This window comes from Osmerus mordax, chromosome 4 (assembly GCF_038355195.1).
Source record: "Osmerus mordax isolate fOsmMor3 chromosome 4, fOsmMor3.pri, whole genome shotgun sequence".
In the NCBI taxonomy this organism is placed as follows: Eukaryota; Metazoa; Chordata; class Actinopteri; order Osmeriformes; family Osmeridae; genus Osmerus; species Osmerus mordax.
Window position 1 is genome coordinate 17,854,742 of NC_090053.1, and position 18,584 is coordinate 17,873,325.

The 18,584-nt window shown below is 40.9% G+C and overlaps 2 protein-coding genes and 2 non-coding genes across 4 annotated transcripts; 1 reads left to right on the forward strand and 3 right to left on the reverse strand.

Annotated features, from left to right (window-relative positions):
- Positions 1-327: 327 nt before the first annotated feature.
- Positions 328-2,367, forward strand: arl2bp (ADP-ribosylation factor-like 2 binding protein). The gene is made up of 7 exons (XM_067234485.1): positions 328-455; positions 738-813; positions 893-954; positions 1,073-1,179; positions 1,262-1,347; positions 1,471-1,567; positions 1,689-2,367. Exons 1-7 carry the CDS (start codon positions 437-439, stop codon positions 1,797-1,799), a joined length of 558 nt encoding a protein of 185 aa, XP_067090586.1. The 5' UTR covers positions 328-436; the 3' UTR covers positions 1,800-2,367.
- On the reverse strand, positions 2,368-7,223 carry pllp (plasmolipin). The gene is made up of 4 exons (XM_067234487.1): positions 6,838-7,223; positions 4,914-5,087; positions 4,413-4,532; positions 2,368-3,203 (listed from the first exon to the last, which is right to left on the reverse strand). Exons 1-4 carry the CDS (start codon positions 6,967-6,969, stop codon positions 3,096-3,098), a joined length of 534 nt encoding a protein of 177 aa, XP_067090588.1. The 5' UTR covers positions 6,970-7,223; the 3' UTR covers positions 2,368-3,095.
- Positions 7,224-7,726: 503 nt separating this feature from the next.
- Positions 7,727-7,809, reverse strand: trnal-cag (transfer RNA leucine (anticodon CAG)). The gene has a single exon. It is a non-coding gene; the product is annotated as a tRNA-Leu (tRNA).
- An 836-nt stretch (positions 7,810-8,645) lies between these two features.
- trnal-cag (transfer RNA leucine (anticodon CAG)) lies at positions 8,646-8,728 on the reverse strand. The gene has a single exon. It is a non-coding gene; the product is annotated as a tRNA-Leu (tRNA).
- Positions 8,729-18,584: the final 9,856 nt, after the last annotated feature.

The following is an 18,584-nucleotide window of genomic DNA, read 5'->3' on the forward strand; positions in this document are numbered from 1 at the left end:
GACTGAAAAAGATAAACTAGAATAAGTTGTATTTATACATCTTTAAAAGAATAGCCCCAGGGTTCCCAAAGATGTGATTTACTGAAGAATCATTGTTTTCTGGATTGTGATATTTGTAATAAATATATGTCAACGTGAGGTATCTTGTCCAAAGTTGTCATAATTTGTTTTGTGTATCCGATCACAAACTAAAATTGTGTGAATAAAATATGCAACATATCAAGATTTGCGTCAGAAAACTATAATTTTTTATGCAACATATCGGAACCTTAGTTTAGCGATATATTTTCATTCCGTACAGAGTGTAGAGAGGGACATGTTTTCTTCGTTGCCTTGGTAGCCACTGGTTCGGTGTTTTCATCAAGCACGTTAGCTACTAGCTAGCTAGCTCTAGCTATATAGCAAACCTAACGTCAGCAGGATTCATCGGCTTAGAATGGATATTAAAGAGCGTAGTGAGTGTATATTATATATTGTTTTTATTGACATCTACAATCGTAACATCCGTACTAAATGTGTGGAAAACAACATCAATTTGTCAGAAGAATAAATTAGCTCTAGCTGTTACGTCGTAGCTCGATAAACACTTCGTTCGCTGTGCACTTCCTTGCTAGTTCGCTAGACCACTGTAGAATTACTGTGACAGTAGTAAGCTAACGTTAGCTTTGATGTATGACACCTGTTGCTAGCGCAAGACTTCGTTTTCTGACTTTTGTCTGTTATCCCTGTCTTGTTAGGTCTAATAGGCGGAGAGAACATTGGTAACATCGTTGAAATGGTGGACATGGAGGAGGAGGACTTTGCAGTTTCAAGGTACAGTAAGCGTATGTGTGTATATTATCATTTAAACATTACCCCTACCCAATACTGATGTCAGTGCTCCATCTCCCAGCTCGACAGACGCTGAAGCAGCCTTCGATGCTGTGATTGGAAGCATAGAAGACATTATTATGGGTAGGTGAAGAAGCAGATGGTGCAAACACAGCCTTTATTATTTGCGTGAATGACGTTATTGTCCGGGGCTAAATGTTCGTTTTGGTTTTTCGATTGTTTTTCCTTCCTGTCCTCTCAGAGGAGGAGTTCCAGCACCTGCAGCAGAACTTCATGGAGAAACACTACCTGGAGTTTGAGGACTCTGAGGAGAACAAGCTCAGCTACACTCAGATCTTCAACGAATATGTGAGACATCTACTGCCCATCCACCCCTTCTCTCTCTCTCATACTCCAATACATACAGTATCACATTTGATCTCCTTTCCAGATTGAACTGTTGGAGAAGCACTTAGAGCAACAGCTGGTACAGAGGATTCCTGGCTTCAGCATGAGTTCCTTCACACTGCTGTTGAAGTAAGCAGCGTTTCAACATTACAGCTGCTGGTCATTTCATCCAAGGCCTCTAGGTGTCACATGATGCCTTTTCAACTGCCTTGAAATGTGTGTCTCCTGCGCTCTCTCTCTCTCCTGTTTTAGGCAGCACAAGGATCAAGTGTCCGACGACATCTTCGATATGCTTTTGACATTCACCGACTTTGTGGCCTTCAAGGAGATGTTCATCGACTATAGAGCTGTGAGTAGTTACTCATCCCATGTCTGAAAGTTCCATCTCCTGGCTCCAGCTGGGTAGTCACCCGTTGATACAGCCCTTTGACGGATGAAGAAATAAAAAATGACTTTGTGTGTGTGTGCAGGAGCGTGAGGGCCGCAGGCTGGACCTTAGCCAAGGTCTTGTGGTGAGGTCCCTAAGCTCTGCAACTTCCAAACCGTTAAACAAGAAGACTACAAGTACAGGACTGGAGTGACACACATACATCATACAGATATACATTAACATTATGGCAACAGGATGAACTGTTTGCAGGACTTACCATCTCACCTAGAGGAACATGATCTATGCTACAAATCTGCTGACTACCATTGCAGACTGTCTTGTTCCGCCATACAGACACCTGTGTCCTTACCATGGGAAAACAACAAAATCAATTTGTACATACTAAGCGTGAACTTGAGTCTTGTGCCTGTGAATTTAACTGATGTGTCTGAAGCACTTGAAATGTCTTTGTTTTGTAAGATGAAAATCTAAAGGTATTTTTTAGCTTACTGTTTTGTTGGTAGATGTTTTGTTTGTAGTTCGTTAAGTGAAAATGCATCAGCATCTTTCATAGAAATTTCTCTTCATTTAGAATGCTCCCACCACTGTCCAACTAGCCAATGGAAGGCTGTCTATTCATGGTGTATTAATAACATTGATACATAAACAGTGTTTTCTACCTTTCTTTAATATAGGACTTATTGCACTGTATGTCACTGTTTGTACATACTGTCTGTAAATATCAATGTTTTACAAATAAAGATATTGAATCGTTCTGTAAAATCACATTCTAGTTTATTTATTTTAAGTACTGATAAGTTGGGACCAACAGCTCCTAAACTCAAACTTACATAGGTCTTCAAACTGATATTTGTATAAAAGGGATACTGCATATCAAGTGGCACATTACTGCTTTATAAATAAATGAATAATTTCATGTTTGGTCTAGAGAGGACACAGGTCAGTCACAAGTCAGCTAAGTCTCTATCCACCCCCTGACCGACCTTTAGCTCTGCGTGCTAGCTCCTGTGACAGAGCCCTCTACCGTCCAGTATAACCACAGCCATATAGAATGAAAGTACAGTACTGTGCAATGCTGTACTGCCAACATGAAAACGTATCTGAATGATTAACAGCTGTCGGCATAGCAATAGTTGCCGTGGGATGCCAGTTTTACGTCTGTTGGCGTCATGCACACAGCAACCATAGTCAAGACTCAGCAAGCTGCCAAGGAGCCAGTTTATGAAATACATCATCCTATACACAGAGAAAACAGACAACGGTAGGTCAACGGTAAACAGTATACAGCCAGCACACAACAAGTGCTTGAGGGAGCTTGTCTTGTGCAGTGAGGGGTTTTAAGTATTTTTCTCTGTATTTTTACAGAGAGTCCCACTGGCTGGCAGTGTTTCTGTTGTGTACCAGTCTTTCAGTGTAGACTGCAGTGCAGTGGAGTCTAGTGTTGCCAGAGGGTCAGGGGTCAGGCCTCTGTAGGGAAGGGTTGCTCCTACACCGGCACAGTGTTGCTGGCTGCGTTCCCTTCATCCCCCTTCCACGCCAGGTAGGAGAAGAAGGCACTCGCTCCATATGTCAGAGTCACCACAATGCCGAAGAACTGCACACAGAGTTTAAGTACATGTGACTAGTCTGATTCAGTGGTAAGCACACATGATTAGTTTTTGTTGTCTCAGATGCGCTTTTCAGATGGGTTAGGGTTAAGGTAGGAATTCACTACACGCATTGAGTGAATTTAGATTTATGAAAAAATCCATGTTATTGTCATGAAGGGAACCTGACTCAAATCCATTAGTGTGGTTTATTTGTGTGTGTGTCTTGATGTGAGAGAGAGGGATAGTAGAATATATATTCCAATATATCTAAGAGCTAAGAGAACGATTGTGTCTTCAATCTACAGGGTTTGGCTACTGATCTACTAGACTTAAATACGTCAGTTAGCAGATTCTTTGGTGGTTTAGGTTAACTACTTGAGTCTGGTGGACACAGCTGGACAGGGAGATCAGGGAAATAAAAAAAGAAGTATCTATGAGCTGTTTGGTTATCAGTTTTGAGCAGTGGGCAACTGTTTAGCCATTTGTGACATTGACTGTAAAAAAGGGCAAGACAAATGGAATTTAAATTGAACTGGGTGAGACTCCCAGGGACAGAGACACACTGTTGACAGTAGCTTTCATTACCCTACCAATGTCAATAACTGACTAACACCCCACAGCTTAGACAACTCTACAGTCATGGCATTGTGTGTGTGTGTGTGTGTACATATACAGTGTGTGTGTGTTTGTGTGTGTGAGTGGTTTGGGCATGTGCACAGTATACAGGGACTTTGGCCTGGCACACAAGGCGTGTGTACCTGTACTTGTCACTGTCACATGGTCTAGATCCTCCTCTTAGTCAAACAGCAGATAAAACACACTGTTTAGTTTCCACATCCGACTGTCTGTCTCATTGCAACTATTTACAAGGAGTGTGTGTGTGTGCCTCTACACTTATCACTCGAACGACTATGTCTTCAGCCTGCAGGGCCTCCTGCCCACTGAACTACTAAACTTAAACACTTCAGAGAACAGACTCTCAAAGGGCTTAGGTTGAATACTGGCTTAAACAAGAGTTGAGTCTGGTGGACACAGCTGCCCAGGGAGAGTTAGGGGATATTTTTAAAAGTATTTACTAACTGTAACATCCAAGTGTGTGTGTGTGTGTGTGTGTGTGTGTGTGTGTGTGTGTGTGTGTGTGTGTGTGTGTGTGTGTGTGTGTGTGTGTGTGTGTGTGTGTGTGTGAAACAGGTATCAGGTTGTGTCAGACTTACAGCAGCAGCAGCTGTGTGGTTGTAAAAGTGAATGAAAAGGCGATAGTAATGGATGGAAGCTGCGTTAGTCAGAAATGCTGTCAGGTACAGCACCGCTGCCACCCCGTTAAACACCATCACCTAGGAGACAGGGAATGGGATGGTCACTTCAACACACCGTAACAGTGCCAGGAACCACATGTTCATGTCATACAATTGATAAGTGTTCGAAGCACTAAGCTACATTTACATTTAGTCATTTAGCAGACGCTCTTATCCAGAGCGACTTACAGTAAGTACAGGGACATTCTCCCCGAGGCAAGTAGGGTGAAGTGCCTTGCCCAAGGACACAACTTCATTTTTCACAGCCGGAAATCGAACCGGCAACCTTCTGATTAATAGCCCGACTCCCTAACCGCTCAGCCATCTGACCACTTGCTATGCAAAACTGTTTAATTATCCATGCAAACAGGTGGTAAACCAGTCAGCCAGGCAGCCAGTAGCAATGGGCAGGAGACTCACCACCAGCGGCCAGGGCACAGAGGTCAGTTTGTGGTGTACGCCACTGAGCAGCATGCCAAAGAGGACAATGGTGAGGATCCAGAGGGTCACACTGACAAACATCACCCAGCCAAAGGCTGGCACAAGTGTGTATGTGGTACTAGCGATCAATGCCCACACCAGCAGGCCCAGCACCTGGGGAGGAAGAGAGGGGGAGAGGGGGAGAGGAGGAGAGGGGGAAGAGGGGTGAGAAAACAGAGAAAAAGTCTATAAAAAGGTCAGAATTGTTCGCTAAACTTGGCAGCATTGCATGTTTCCCTTCCCTCCCCTTTCTCGTTCAGCCTCTCCCTCTCTCTCTGCCCACTCTCGCAACATAAAAGGATGATCCATTATGTATTCAGAGGTAGAGTTTCATTCTTCACCACCCCTTGGTCCCCTTCTTCACTCACATAAACACACACAAACATAAACACACCAGGTGACTGGGTCAAAGGTTCACCTTCATATGGGTTTGAACAGATCAAAGAGATTAAAATATGACCCTGTGAATGGTTACAACTTCACTGAGGTTACAACTGCAGAAAGTTACAGTTTTACAGTTTATGTAGTTTTTATCACACTTTTGTCTTTTGCTGCCGGTCCTCGAAAGGACAAACAATAAATTGCTCAGCTTTACATTAGTCATCTTTCTGAGAATATTCTACATATTCTTTAATGACTTGAATGAGGTTTTGAAAAACATTAGCACTGCCCTGTATTTGTATTTCATAGAGCAAAAGCTAAAGCTACATCCCTTTGATACAAAACCAACAACAACTTTTATTAACCTTTACTATCTGTAGCCAGAATAACCACACTAAGGAATACTTTCATTTATCTCTCTTTGTAATGTATACTGTGCAAGGAATACAGACAGTTGGCTCTGCGCCTAGAACAGTGAAATACCTGTTTCATTATGCAACAAGATTAATATCATGAAGTCAAAGACACATGCTACGCAGGTTCATAGCATTGCCTGATAGCTTGTTCCCTCCATGGATGGTGGAGGTAAAAGTATGGGCGGTTCCCAGTTTCTTTCAGTCAGGTTAATCTTATCATTTTCTCAACACTCCTCCAGCACTTCTAGAGTTCAAAGTTTGACTGTGTACATTCCATGCCTCAACAATTGTGTGTGTGTGTCAAGGCAGATAACTGAAACCAGGAGTAATGAACGGCAATGAAGAAGCTTGTCAAGAGCCCCAATTCATCGCTGTCCGTTCCATTTTGAGGTTTATAATAAAATAAGGATACATCAGATGTGAGGGACTGGTTTAACGTGTATACTTGTCACTCCAACTAACCTAACCAAACAGATCTGTTCTTTAAGTAGGGTCAATATCAGTCTTAAGCGTGTCTCTCACAGGCTAAATACAACTAGGTAATGCCAAGGTGGCAATCAGCGTACTTAGGCAGTCAAATGGATGCGTTTTCAAAGCACTCTTCTGATTAACTGAACCACGACCAGCATGTGGATGACCGACTGAATAACTAGCAGGGAGATCCTTCCTATTTGGCTCCTTGCCCTGGTCCCACCCTCCTTAAAATTTTGAGTAAATGGGACAATAATGTCATCAAGGGGTGTACCTGGCATAGGCAGTTAATGATTAAGTCACAGGACATATTTTCAATTGTATTGATATCTACTATGACATCATGCTCAGACAAGAATACAGACTGCATATTTTCAAACAGAAAGGTTTTAGCTTTAGGAAGAAAACGGTAAAGGTCTTTGTTTAAATTACAATAATTTACTCAAGCTCTGTCAACAAACTCTCACAGGAACAATGCCTTACTGGATCTATAAAACATTTACATTTGTTATTTTCCAAAGAGATGAACAAATAGTGCTTTGAGAGCGAGAGGAGACAGAATGAAAAGTATTAAATCTTAATGCAGTGTAACTCACGATCTCAGCCATCATGAGTATTGCAGGGATGGTTTTGATGAAGTCCAGGTCCAAGAAGGCAGAGATGGCAAAGCCCTGGTTGGGTTGTGGCGGGCTCGTCTCCGTGGTTACCTTGGACGGGAAGTCAGCCATCTCTTTTCACAGATAATCAATCAATAAAGATTGATAAACTTGCCGATAAATACCACAGATAACAACAATTAAAAAAGAGGGGAAAAAAAGAAAAGAAATGTTGATCAGAAAAGTTCATCCAAGTAAGAAGGGCTGTTGAGAAGTTCTTGGCTGTCTGGCAGACAGAGAAAGTTAGTTTGGAGAGTGGATGGGTTCTAGAATGCAGATCGAGGAATTGTGGCTGCTGTAGTAACCACCTGTGCTGACAGGTGTCTAATGGTGCGGTCTCCCTCCCGCTACCTCCCCCCCTTCCCTCTCTCTTTCTCACACAGTCACACGCTACCTCTGCCCCTCCCTCCCTCTCTCTTTCTCTCTCTCTCTCTCTCTCTCACACACACACACACACACACAGTCACACACACATTGATGGCAACTCCCTCCCTTCATCTGTTGTGATCCTAGCTACTGTTACACATTAATTCTGTCCAATAGTCTGAGTCAGTCATTAACATGAGCACCAAGCATTTGAGAAGATCTTACGTTGCTCCAAAGATATTTTACAGACATTTACTCAATGTAGCCTATCCTCTAGTAAATTATCTTGAATAAATGTGCTGAACAAGAATGGTAAAACCTGAAACTATGTCACAAGACATCGGGGTAAACACTTACCCTGCCTATATACTTTCCACCAGGTAGAATTGTTTGCTGGGTGGCACAGTAGTATGAATATCCTGCACAGTATCGTAACTCAATGTAGGAATTCAAAATAAAAGTATGTCAGAAGTGGGATTCGAACCCACGCCTCCAGAGGAGACTGCGACCTGAACGCAGCGCCTTAGACCGCTCGGCCATCCTGACTGCTACTGCACTCCGATTAAGTTTAAGTAAAAATCCTAAGCAATGTAAACATTTAATAAGCCCTATGGTGGCTTTCTACACTTGCCATCTTGCACACGAACACGGTTCCGATAAGTCTCAAACTATTTAAGATTTCGTGATCAATGTCTATGTTCTGTAGAGCACTTATCCGCCCAAGTACCTCTACAAAATCTTCAATGTGTGCCAAAATGATATCCCTTGACAAGCCATGCTGATCAATTTGATCTACTAAGGCCACCATGCCATCTCTAACATTACTTCTCGAATCTAGGTGTCCCTATTTGCCTTCGATCTTGTGCAGCTGCTTTGGTCTGAAGATAACCATGCCGCTCTCGCTTGCATGTAGGATTGGAAATAAATACAGCACAGAAATAAATGTGGTTTTCGTATACATATGTGGCGTTAAGAAATAAGTCTCAATAAATACATAAGTGTGGCATTAGGAAATAAAATTCCCATGAAATAAATAAATGTCTTTACAAAAACGTAATTTTGAAATAGGTAAATGTATGTATTTATTGATGTAGGTAAATGGATTCAGCTATATAATTATATGATGCTATATTTATATATTTATTACCATCTTTTTGTTAATTTCAGGGTTTATTTCAGAGCCATATTTTTCATTACAACAGTCATATATTTACCTATCTATTTAATTTTGACTCAAACGGCGTTCCATATCTCTGCCAGTTCATTCCTTGTGAAACGTAGTTTCTGTATCACTACTACGGTCCTATGACTGGACTTGTATCTAAATATCCTGACCTGCACAGTATCGTAACTCAATGAAGGACCACCCCTAAAAATATATATGTCAGAAGTGGGATTCGAACCCACGCCTCCAGAGGAGACTGCGACCTGAACGCAGCGCCTTAGACCGCTCGGCCATCCTGACTACGTGGCACCACGATGTAATGTTCAAAATACAAATGTGGACGATAAAGAATATATTGTGCTCATTAAAGTTATGCATTGTGCTTATTAAAGTTATGAAACTTAGAAGTGTGCTCAGGCTTAAACATAGGGTCTCACACTGAGTGTGGGAAGCAGGCTGTTCTTTGTGTCTCTATCTCTTCATTTTCAGAAACAACCTTGAATCTGGGTGGAGATGGCACCCGAGCAGGTGGGACGGCAAGAACAACTCCCTGACGCACGAGAGAACAAGTTCAACCCTTTTTTGATACTTGTGTTTTCAATTGCATTGTATATGATATGCTGGGGCAGGAAAAGATAGCCAGTTGGACTTCGTGAACCAGCCCAAAACTCTGTTGCGGGTAGGGAAACTTCGACAACCCCAGAGCTCTGTACTTGTTGATTTCCAACTGCTGCATTAAAGCTGATATTATCGGACATCTGCGACTCCAGACCACTCTTTCTAGAACACAGATTTGTGTCATTGAATACCATCATTACATATTGGAATAGACACACAGACTTTAAATCCTTCAAATGGTGACCCCGACGCTGAAAAGAGGGAGTCCAGAGGGTTCCGGCCCGACCGACAGATCGGGAGAAAGACCCATACACCGGTACGAGGAGGCAGACGTAATCGTCAGAGGCGCCTCAACATAAAAAAAAGGTAAGCAGACACCTGTTAATTCAAAGTACTGCTATTCGGAACTGAGAACCAAATTTAGACGATTACTATGTTTCATCGTACCTAATCAAACCAACAGGGGAGGTTAGAGTCCTCTCCAGGGGTTAGTCCCTGAACTCGTTGTCTTTGTCCAAGGGGAGGTTAGAGTCCTCTCCAAGGTTTAGAGTCCCTGAACTCGTTGTCTTTGTCTAAGGGGAGGTTAGAGTCCTCTCCAAGGGTTAGAGTCCCTGAACTCGTTGTCTTTGTCCAAGGGGAGGTTAGAGTCCTCTCCAAGGGTTAGTCCCTGAACTCGTTGTCTTTGTCCAAAGGGGAGGTTAGAGTCCTCTCCAAGGGTTAGAATCCCTGAACACTGTCTATTTGTGTTGAGTCAGATTGAGTTTAATAAAAATAGAGAGGAGTGTGGTGTCTTTTCTTTGTCCTCTCCGGTACAAGGGTTACAGTCCCTGAAAAAGTAATATTTGTGTGGAATCGGGTTGAGTTGAACGGTATTTTAACCCTCGTGCTGCCTTCGGGTCACATGACCCAAAGGTTCATAACGAACCATCATTGTGTTTACCAAATTTTACCCAATACAAAAACAAATAAAAATAATTTTCTTTTAACCATTCCAATGTGGGGGGTCTGAGACAGCCCGACAGTTAAAAGAAAATGCTTCACTTTGTTTTTGTATGAGGTAAATGTGTCGCAATACGACGGTGGGTCACAATGACTGATGGGTCAGAATGACCCGAAGATAACACAAGGGTTAAACAGATCTGTCGTTCTTTATAAATAAATAAATAAATCCACTAGGTGTCCTCCAAGGACCATAATTGCCTTCAGTGCAAAGTCTAACAAGTTTTCAAATTGTGAAATCACTCACTTTTATCAATATCGTGCTTTTTTCTTTGACCAAGAAGTTACAGAAATCCCGAGGAGAGTTGGAGAAAGGTGGGGGCTAAAAGAGTCCCGTTACGTTGAGATCTTACAAAGGTTATCCCAGAGGGTATACCCCTGGTTTATAAATTGGTTCTAATACAATTGGAAGAGTTATACTAGAGCAAAATTAAGTGAATAGACGGTAAACGCTAAACAGCTGTGTTGGTCAAAGAATGGTTTGAGGAAATGTATGTGAAAAATTATGAGGAAGCAATTGGAAAGTTACATAAAGGATTGGTTTAGAGAGGATCATGGAAGGTTATGAAATAAAACAAGAACGTTTTGTGGATGTGAAGAGATGATTGGTTTAAACACTGATGTTTTGAAGAGGAAACTATGAATATACTTTGAAGGTATATGGGGTAACATTTTAAGTCAAAATAGTAAAATCTAGGGTTTTTAAGAGTTTTGATAAAGGTATTAGATATAATTTGGTTAAAATGAGAAATGAGAAAGAGAAAATAACTAAATGTACTTTTATTTGGAGTTTAATTGTAATTTGGTTTTAAGTTTTATTTGAGACAGTTAGGCTGTGATAATGTTGTATTATGAAGAGGGTTATTATAACATTCAGTTCTGAAATAATTTGGGAAGACTCATCAAGTCTGATAAATTGTGGTTATAATGGTTTGAGCTAATTGGCTCGTTTTGAACTGCAGCAAAACGAGTCATGAAGTTCTACCTATCTGACCTTTATAGAAAATATAGTTGGGAAAAATGTTTGGTTAATAGCTACATTAAGCACATTATTTGGTTTATATTTCATTTAAGAAGCATACGGATTCTGGTTTGGCATAATGAAAATTGCTTTGATCATATCTTTGATAAAAAGAGCTGTGATTTGGTAAAATAGAGAATCTAAAACAATATTGGTCTTAAACTTAACTGTTTTAAAAGACAGAAAAGGTTTTTTGGAGTGAAAGAAATTAGACTAACAGTTGATTTTCTAAAGAAGGGAACAAAGAAACAGATTGTCATTTCTAGGCATGACTAATAGGAGTTGAATATCAAATGATGATGTATGGTCTTATTAGATGCTGTTACATGTGTGTGCTCAACAATAAGAAAACTGAAGGGTCAATACTGCCTGGTAATTATAGATATGTTTACAGTGGATTGAAATCTTTCCCAGTCCTGTACCAGATGCATCAACAACATTTGAATTGAATTATGGAAGATCATAATTCCACAACTTAAACCTAATGCTCAGGAGAAAAGAGATGTCTTCTGCTAAATTCTGTTCCAGGTGAAGCAGTAAACCAAAGAGTGGAGGAGTCAAATGAGGAGATTGGGTATTGATTAAAGTTATCAATGAAAGGAGGGATCTTATGAAAACTTTAAAATATCCTGTCTTATTTCTGGTTTTTCTATTTGTTTCGAATTTATTTTATTTTATTACAATTCTAAAAGCTTGGCTAAAGTTGTATGTGGTAAAGGGGGCCTGTGAGCATGTCCAGGTCTGCCGTGGATACATGGATGTCGAATGTCCACTCTGTGGAGTGACGGTGGGTTTTCCCCTATAACATCATTAGGGTTTTCCCACTGTGTCCAGTGTGTCCTCACCACTTGGCCATAACGCTGCATAGTCTCATCATTATTGTTGATTTGTATGCCAACATTGTGTAATCAGTAATGGGATATTTTTAAATTTGTGTTTGTTGTCACACCCTAAAAGGGTGTGAAAGGAGGGATTTATTTGAACTTTAAAAATATCCACTTTAAATCCTTAAATGGGTTCTTGATTTCAATATCTGTGTTTAATCATTGGTGTTCGACTGTTCGCATCTCATTTGACTCAGTTACTGCTTGATCATGGGAGATAAGGTGATGCTGGGACTGTAACTCTTTTCTGCTTCAGGACGAGTCAGACCGGCGGGTCTGACTACCTAACCCCTGTTCTAAGGCCACATTCCCCTGGAGACCATGTCCCCCCCCCCTTTCTCACTGGATGATCTACCCCTTCCCCTTGAAGACCCTGTCCCACCTGCCCCAATACATCATCAGATGTTCGGGAAAGCCTGTTGTACATTTATGGACAGGACCATTCAAGGTCATCGAGAGAAACTTGCACGCCCTAAGGGTGCTGGGGAAAGGAAGTACGTGGTACCACTGGAGCATGTGTTGTGCTGCTCCAGAATCCAGTTGTACGTTGCAGGAGTTGGTGGAGAAGGGCCAGTGAACCTTTTGCTATTGCTACGAATGTGAGAGTCCGGAAAAGAGGGTTACGACTAGGCCAAGAGTGATACTGCTTGACCACACTAGAATTGTACTGGACTAAGAAGGTTTCCGCTATTTTACTTAAGAGTGTGCTATATCAATATCAACATGACTGTTGCTGTATCCCATGTATCAGGTCCCTGTGTAACAGGATCATTGTCTCGGCTGAGGAGAACCCAACGAAGGGGTTCCAAATGCCGTTGCTGGGGCTGGCTGACCAGGACGAGAAGGCGGTGGTTGGTCCGGGCTATGTTGATTGATCTCTGGTGTTTTCAGAGATCAAAAGAGGGATTAAAGAATATATTGTGCTTATTAAAGTTATGCATTGTGCTTATTAAAGTTATGAACTTAGAAGTGTGCTCAGGATTAAACATTGGGTCTCACACTGGGTGTGGGAAGCAGGCTGTTCTGTGTCTCTATCTCTTCATTTTCAGAAACAACCTTGAAACCGGGTGGAGATGGCACCCGAGCAGGTGGGACGCGTAGGCAAGAACAACTCCCTGATGCACGAGAGAACAAGCTCAACCCTTTTTTAATACTTGTGTTTCAATTGCACTGTATAAATATATGCTGGGGAGGGACAGATAGCCAGTTGGACTTCGTGAACCAGCCCAAACTCTGTTGCGGGTAGGGAAACGTAGACAACCCCAGAGCTCTGTACTTGTTGATTTTCAACTGCTGCATTAAAGCTGATATTATCGGACCTCTGCGACTCCAGACCACTCTTCCTAGAACACAGATTTGTGTCATTGAATACCATCATTACATATTGGAATAGACACATAGAATTTGTATCCTTCAATATGAGCCTACCGAAGATAGCCAGAATATTGGATTTCTTTAACCGAGCCTGTTTCATTCGTCATTTGCCTGAGAAAGCGACCTCCGTTAGCCAGGCTAGTTTTGCCCGTTTCACTAGGTCAGGCTATTTAAAGGTTTTGGACAAATGGCTTTTGTGCATAGAACGTAAGTGCCTCAAAAAGTTAATGTCAAGCCCTGCATCTGACATTAAAGAACATTGTCAAGATTAATGACAGCTAGCCGTGAGCTTAAGTGGCACTAAGATGAGTGCTAGCTAGCTGTTAGCCACTTAGCTAACAACTCGCTATAGTCAGAGTAAACTGCACCAAAAACATACATTTGATTTCTTTCAAATAATAAATAACTTTCCCATGATTAAATATAAGTCCTTGGTGGCCATGTGCCGCACTTTCACGTCATTCACCCATCCAGCCACAGCATATTGATAAACATCCGTACTCTTGAAAGACTTCAAGCTATCCCCACTGTATGGGGAGGGTTATGTACAAGATAAATGTTTATAGCTAGCTCTGTCATTGTAAGCCAATTGGGACAAGCCTGGGGCAGATAATAAGGAACCAAAGAAAACTGGGGGTAACAAATAGGCTAAGGATCGGAGCTTAAAATTGATTTTTTTCCCGACATATCTCTGTCTCACTTTCTCATTGAAATCGGCAGTGTGGGAGGCCATACTGGGCGAGATCGGTAGTGCATATGGCGGCGGTCTGTTTGGAAGTGACGTAGGTGGCATCTATGAATCGTATAGTTTGCATTTAGTTACAAACTAACTAAATTTCAATTCACTATAAGTTTTTTAATGACCTCCGAAGAAACAGGCTCCAAACATGTGAGAAGTACTCCTGGTGAATCATCCCTGATGACAGGTTGATTCATCCATTCATTGGTATCTTGTTGTTATGATCAGTGACCTATGCACTTTGTAAAGCTCTCTCTTGGAAGTCGCTTTGGATAAAAGCGTCTGCTAAATGAATAAATGTAAATGTAAATGTGTCGTTGCCCAATACTTCAGAATGCTGGTGAAAGTCAAAGTGCTCTTGTTTTGGTGTCTGCTCCAAATACCAGACACATGAAATGAAAGCAATGGCCACTAAAGGTCATTTGATGGGTTAAATAACAGATCTATTGACAGTGTTTTGTCTGACAATGACAAAGGTTTTTATGATGGCGTTTGGTTTGACGGCGTTTTGACTGAGAATGACAGACGTTTTTCTGACGCCGTTTGGTTTGACGGTGTTTTGTCTGAGAATGACAAAGGTTTTTCTGACGCCGTTTGGTAAGACGCCGTTTTGACTGAGAATGACAGAGCTTTTTCTGACGCTATTTGGTTTGACAGCGTTTTGTCTGAGAATGACAGAGGTTTTTCTGACACCGCGTTTGGTTTGACGCCGTTTTGTCTGAGAATGACAGAGGTTTTTCTGACACCGTTTGGTTTGACGCCGTTTTGTCTGAGAATTACAAAGGTTTTCTGAGACTGAAGCTGTTTCGCCTGAGTCTGACGACTTTTGGTCTGAGACTTGACGCCTTTTCGTTTGAGAATGAGAATTGAGTCTGAGATCTGAGGATGTCCTAAAACGAACACCGTACCAACGGTCGCTCAAGTTTGTCAAGAAGACCTCCAAACAGTTAAGGTAAATCTTTAATGTCACACACAACTTACACCGTTAACGTTAGCTAGCTGTAAAGTTATCATAAAAACTGTGTTCATTACTTATACCAATCACAAAATAGAGAGCTATGTAAACTAGCTAAAGCTACTGTAGCTACTGTACTGTCGTTGACAACTCTCTCAGCTAGCTAGTCTCAGCTGTCCGTGACTGACCATAAACTTGCTACCAGTAACTCTACGAAAGAAGTGTCAAATGTGTAATTCATACTGACAAAGAGAATCTTTCCTGTTTCAAGATTATTTTTTTTGACAATCATCGGAGTGATAGTGTTATTAGCTCTAGTGCTAGCAACATTAACGTAGCATCGATCGTAGCAACGATCCTGTGCAACGAGAGAGAAATGTCCGTAAGGGAAACCTTGTTTTATTTTTTGAACCTTTGTTTTTTTTACCACCACACCTTGACATTGGCTTATCGCCACTATTTAAATGTTTCCCCCCCTCTTATAGGTAGCTCTGAAGACTTGCGGTAAAGCCTACAACAATTTACATAGCCTACCTGTATTCCCAGCACTTTTTCTACCTCAGTAAGTACAATATTATACTAAATCATAACCATACACAGAGACCGGAAGGGTACTTAAATACAGAAATAAATAAATATATTATTATGAATTAAATAGCAAAAAAAAAAAATCTGGACTTTAATTTCAGATTATAATGGTAGACAAGTGGACCGAAGAGGATGTCTGCATATGGCTACAAAACATACATCTAATTGATTGCAAAGAAACCTTCAGAGGTAAATAAATGGTCTTCTTCAAATGTCCATTCTGCAATGTAGTCAAATTTAAATTGACAAATTATCTAACACACTTGCAATTACTGCACAACCAGCAACCAGATTTCAGTGTTGTTTTTCAATATAGAAGGATGAAAAAGGAGATACAAAACTGTTCCAAGTTTTAGAAATCATATATATAGAAAGCATAGAGAAGCTTTACACCAAGCAAGTTGCAGTCAGGAAAAAGCACTCTCAGAGCAGATTGAAGAAGTGGACATTTTTTACATCAATGATAACATTGATGAAGATAGTGAAAGATGTTTATCTGGAAATGATTTGGAGACACTTTTGTCTGGACTGAAACAGCATGTGTCTCTTTTTATCTTAAATCTACAAGAGAAGCATCTCCTTCCAAAAGTGACACAAGACACAATTGTTACAAACCTTCAATTCATACTGCAATGTTTTCAACAGCATTATGCTGAAATAATCAAATACCACTTGACCAATTCAGGATTTAAATTAGAAGACCACGAAGACTTGGAGAATTTGCGTTCCAATGAGAGAGTATTTAACTCTGCATTTGAGTATGTGCAGTCTGAATACAAACTTCTGCAATACAGCTCAATCTGAATTGAGTGGAACCAGTGCAACACATTCTAGGCATTTATAGCAAGGGGAATGAAGATACGTTTCAGTATGTGCCAATAAAAGGGGTTTTAAAGATTAATTTGGAGAAGCAGGACATTTTCAAATCATTTCAAAGAACCTGTGAAAAAGCCGCAAGCTCACTTTTGAATGATTTCACTGATGGGGAGATTTTTCAACAAAGTCCTTTTTTTGAAGATTCCAACCTACAACGACTTAAAGTCTCATGTGAATGAAGATAGTGTGGTTATTCGATCTTCTCAGGTGCACAAGTACCATCTGCAAGCACTCAGGGAGAGTGAAATATCAAAACAAACATACGGTGTGGTCAGTGAATGTCCATTTAGTGAGCTGGAGTACTTTGATGTGACAAGTGCATTTCCCACTGACTTAATGCACGACTTCTTGGAGGGCATTGTACCTATTGTGATCTGCAAAGTTATCAAGGCATTGCATTCCTTGCACATTGTCTCACTGGATAGCATCAACGCTGAGTTGGAAGCATTTAAGATAGGGAAGAATGACAGGAGCAACATCCCACAGAAGTTACCACAAAGTGTGTTAAAGAAGAACAGACTACAGGGATCTGCAGCTCAGAATTGGTGCCTCTTCAGGATTTTGCCATTTCTCATTGGACATTATATCCCAGAAGGTGAAGTCCATTGGAATATTTATCTGAAGTGTGGAGAGATAGGCGAGATCCTTTTTTCCCCCGCCATAAGGAAAAGCATCATCCCTGTCCTCAGCTTTCAGATAGGTGAATTCCTCTCCGCTTTCCAATCTGTGTTCCCAGAGACTTGAGGACCAACTGTTTTCGGGTATCCAAATCACAAGATGTATGCTGATGTTCTGGGGAGTTTGATCACCAGATTTCCATTCCTGAGGGATGGCAGCTCCTCTGGACATGTATGTATTATTAAGTATTGGTATGGACAGTGTTGTTGTTATTTTATTATTCTGTGTTCGTTAGTGTGTTCAATTAAAAATGCTTAATAAAAAAACAAGATCTATCCACGTAAACTATCTCTGTCAATTAAACACTTTTTCCAACAAAAATGTCACAATGTGAACTACCGCTTGATGGTATCCTTATGTCTAGGAGACCTTGCTGGAATGCCTCCGGAATAAACTCAAAAAGGAGAGGATTCCACTGGTAAATGACTGTCGTTCTCCAGATGAAGAAGAAGTATGGGACCAAGAAGAGAAAATCCTCTGAGGACCTTACTCCAGAACAAGAGGTTTGTTTCAGTAATCAGGGGGTCCACGAAGTCTTAAATACAATTTTACAAATATAATGTATCGTACTTTCTATTAATGCAGTTGTTGAATATACAGGACTATACAGATACTTTTGCAAAAAGGAGAAAAGAGCCAGAGACTCTAATGCAGATGCCATTAGATGATCCTATTCCCTCACAAGAGGTATTTTGTTTTGTTTTCCCTCATTTCAGTAATGCTGACCAAAATAAGGATGCTTTTTGGAAACTCACCCCTGGTCTACTGATCATTTACACTTATTGTACAATGTTGTGGTTTTTTCTCAGGACGTCTTGGACTTAATCAGAATTGGTGGCAAGGATGAGACCAGTTTCAAGGATCACATCAAAGCCATCAATCAGGAGATGCGCTAAAAGCAACCAGACTACGCCCAAATAAAGATTAAGATGAGGCGGACTCTATTCCAGAGAATAGAGCAAATGAATGGGTCAACAGAAGAGGTTCCCAGTTAGCACACATACGTCTCCAAGACGTCTGGGAAACATCGGAACATCTGAAACACATCGCGTTCCATTTGAAACATATTATTTTGATCTTATGAAGGTCGTGTTGCGATGTGTTTGGATTCTACGTCGGGAAAATGTCGGATAAGTCTTAAATACGTCGCGTTCCATTTGAAACAATTTTTCAATCGTTTAAACGTGTTTTGATCGGTTTGAGAGATCCTATCCCAGAGATGGTCGGTGACACGGAGGTGAAGATGGCTGAACATATGCATCAAGAGTAGCCTAGCCTAGACATAGGCCTAAAAATTTAAATATAGATTAGGAAAAACCGAAGGATCATAGTTCACTACACACCAATGTTGGCTACTGTTACATATTTTATGAATATATGAATACATATTTTGTTGCTTGGTGGATTGGATGATTGCACTCTCC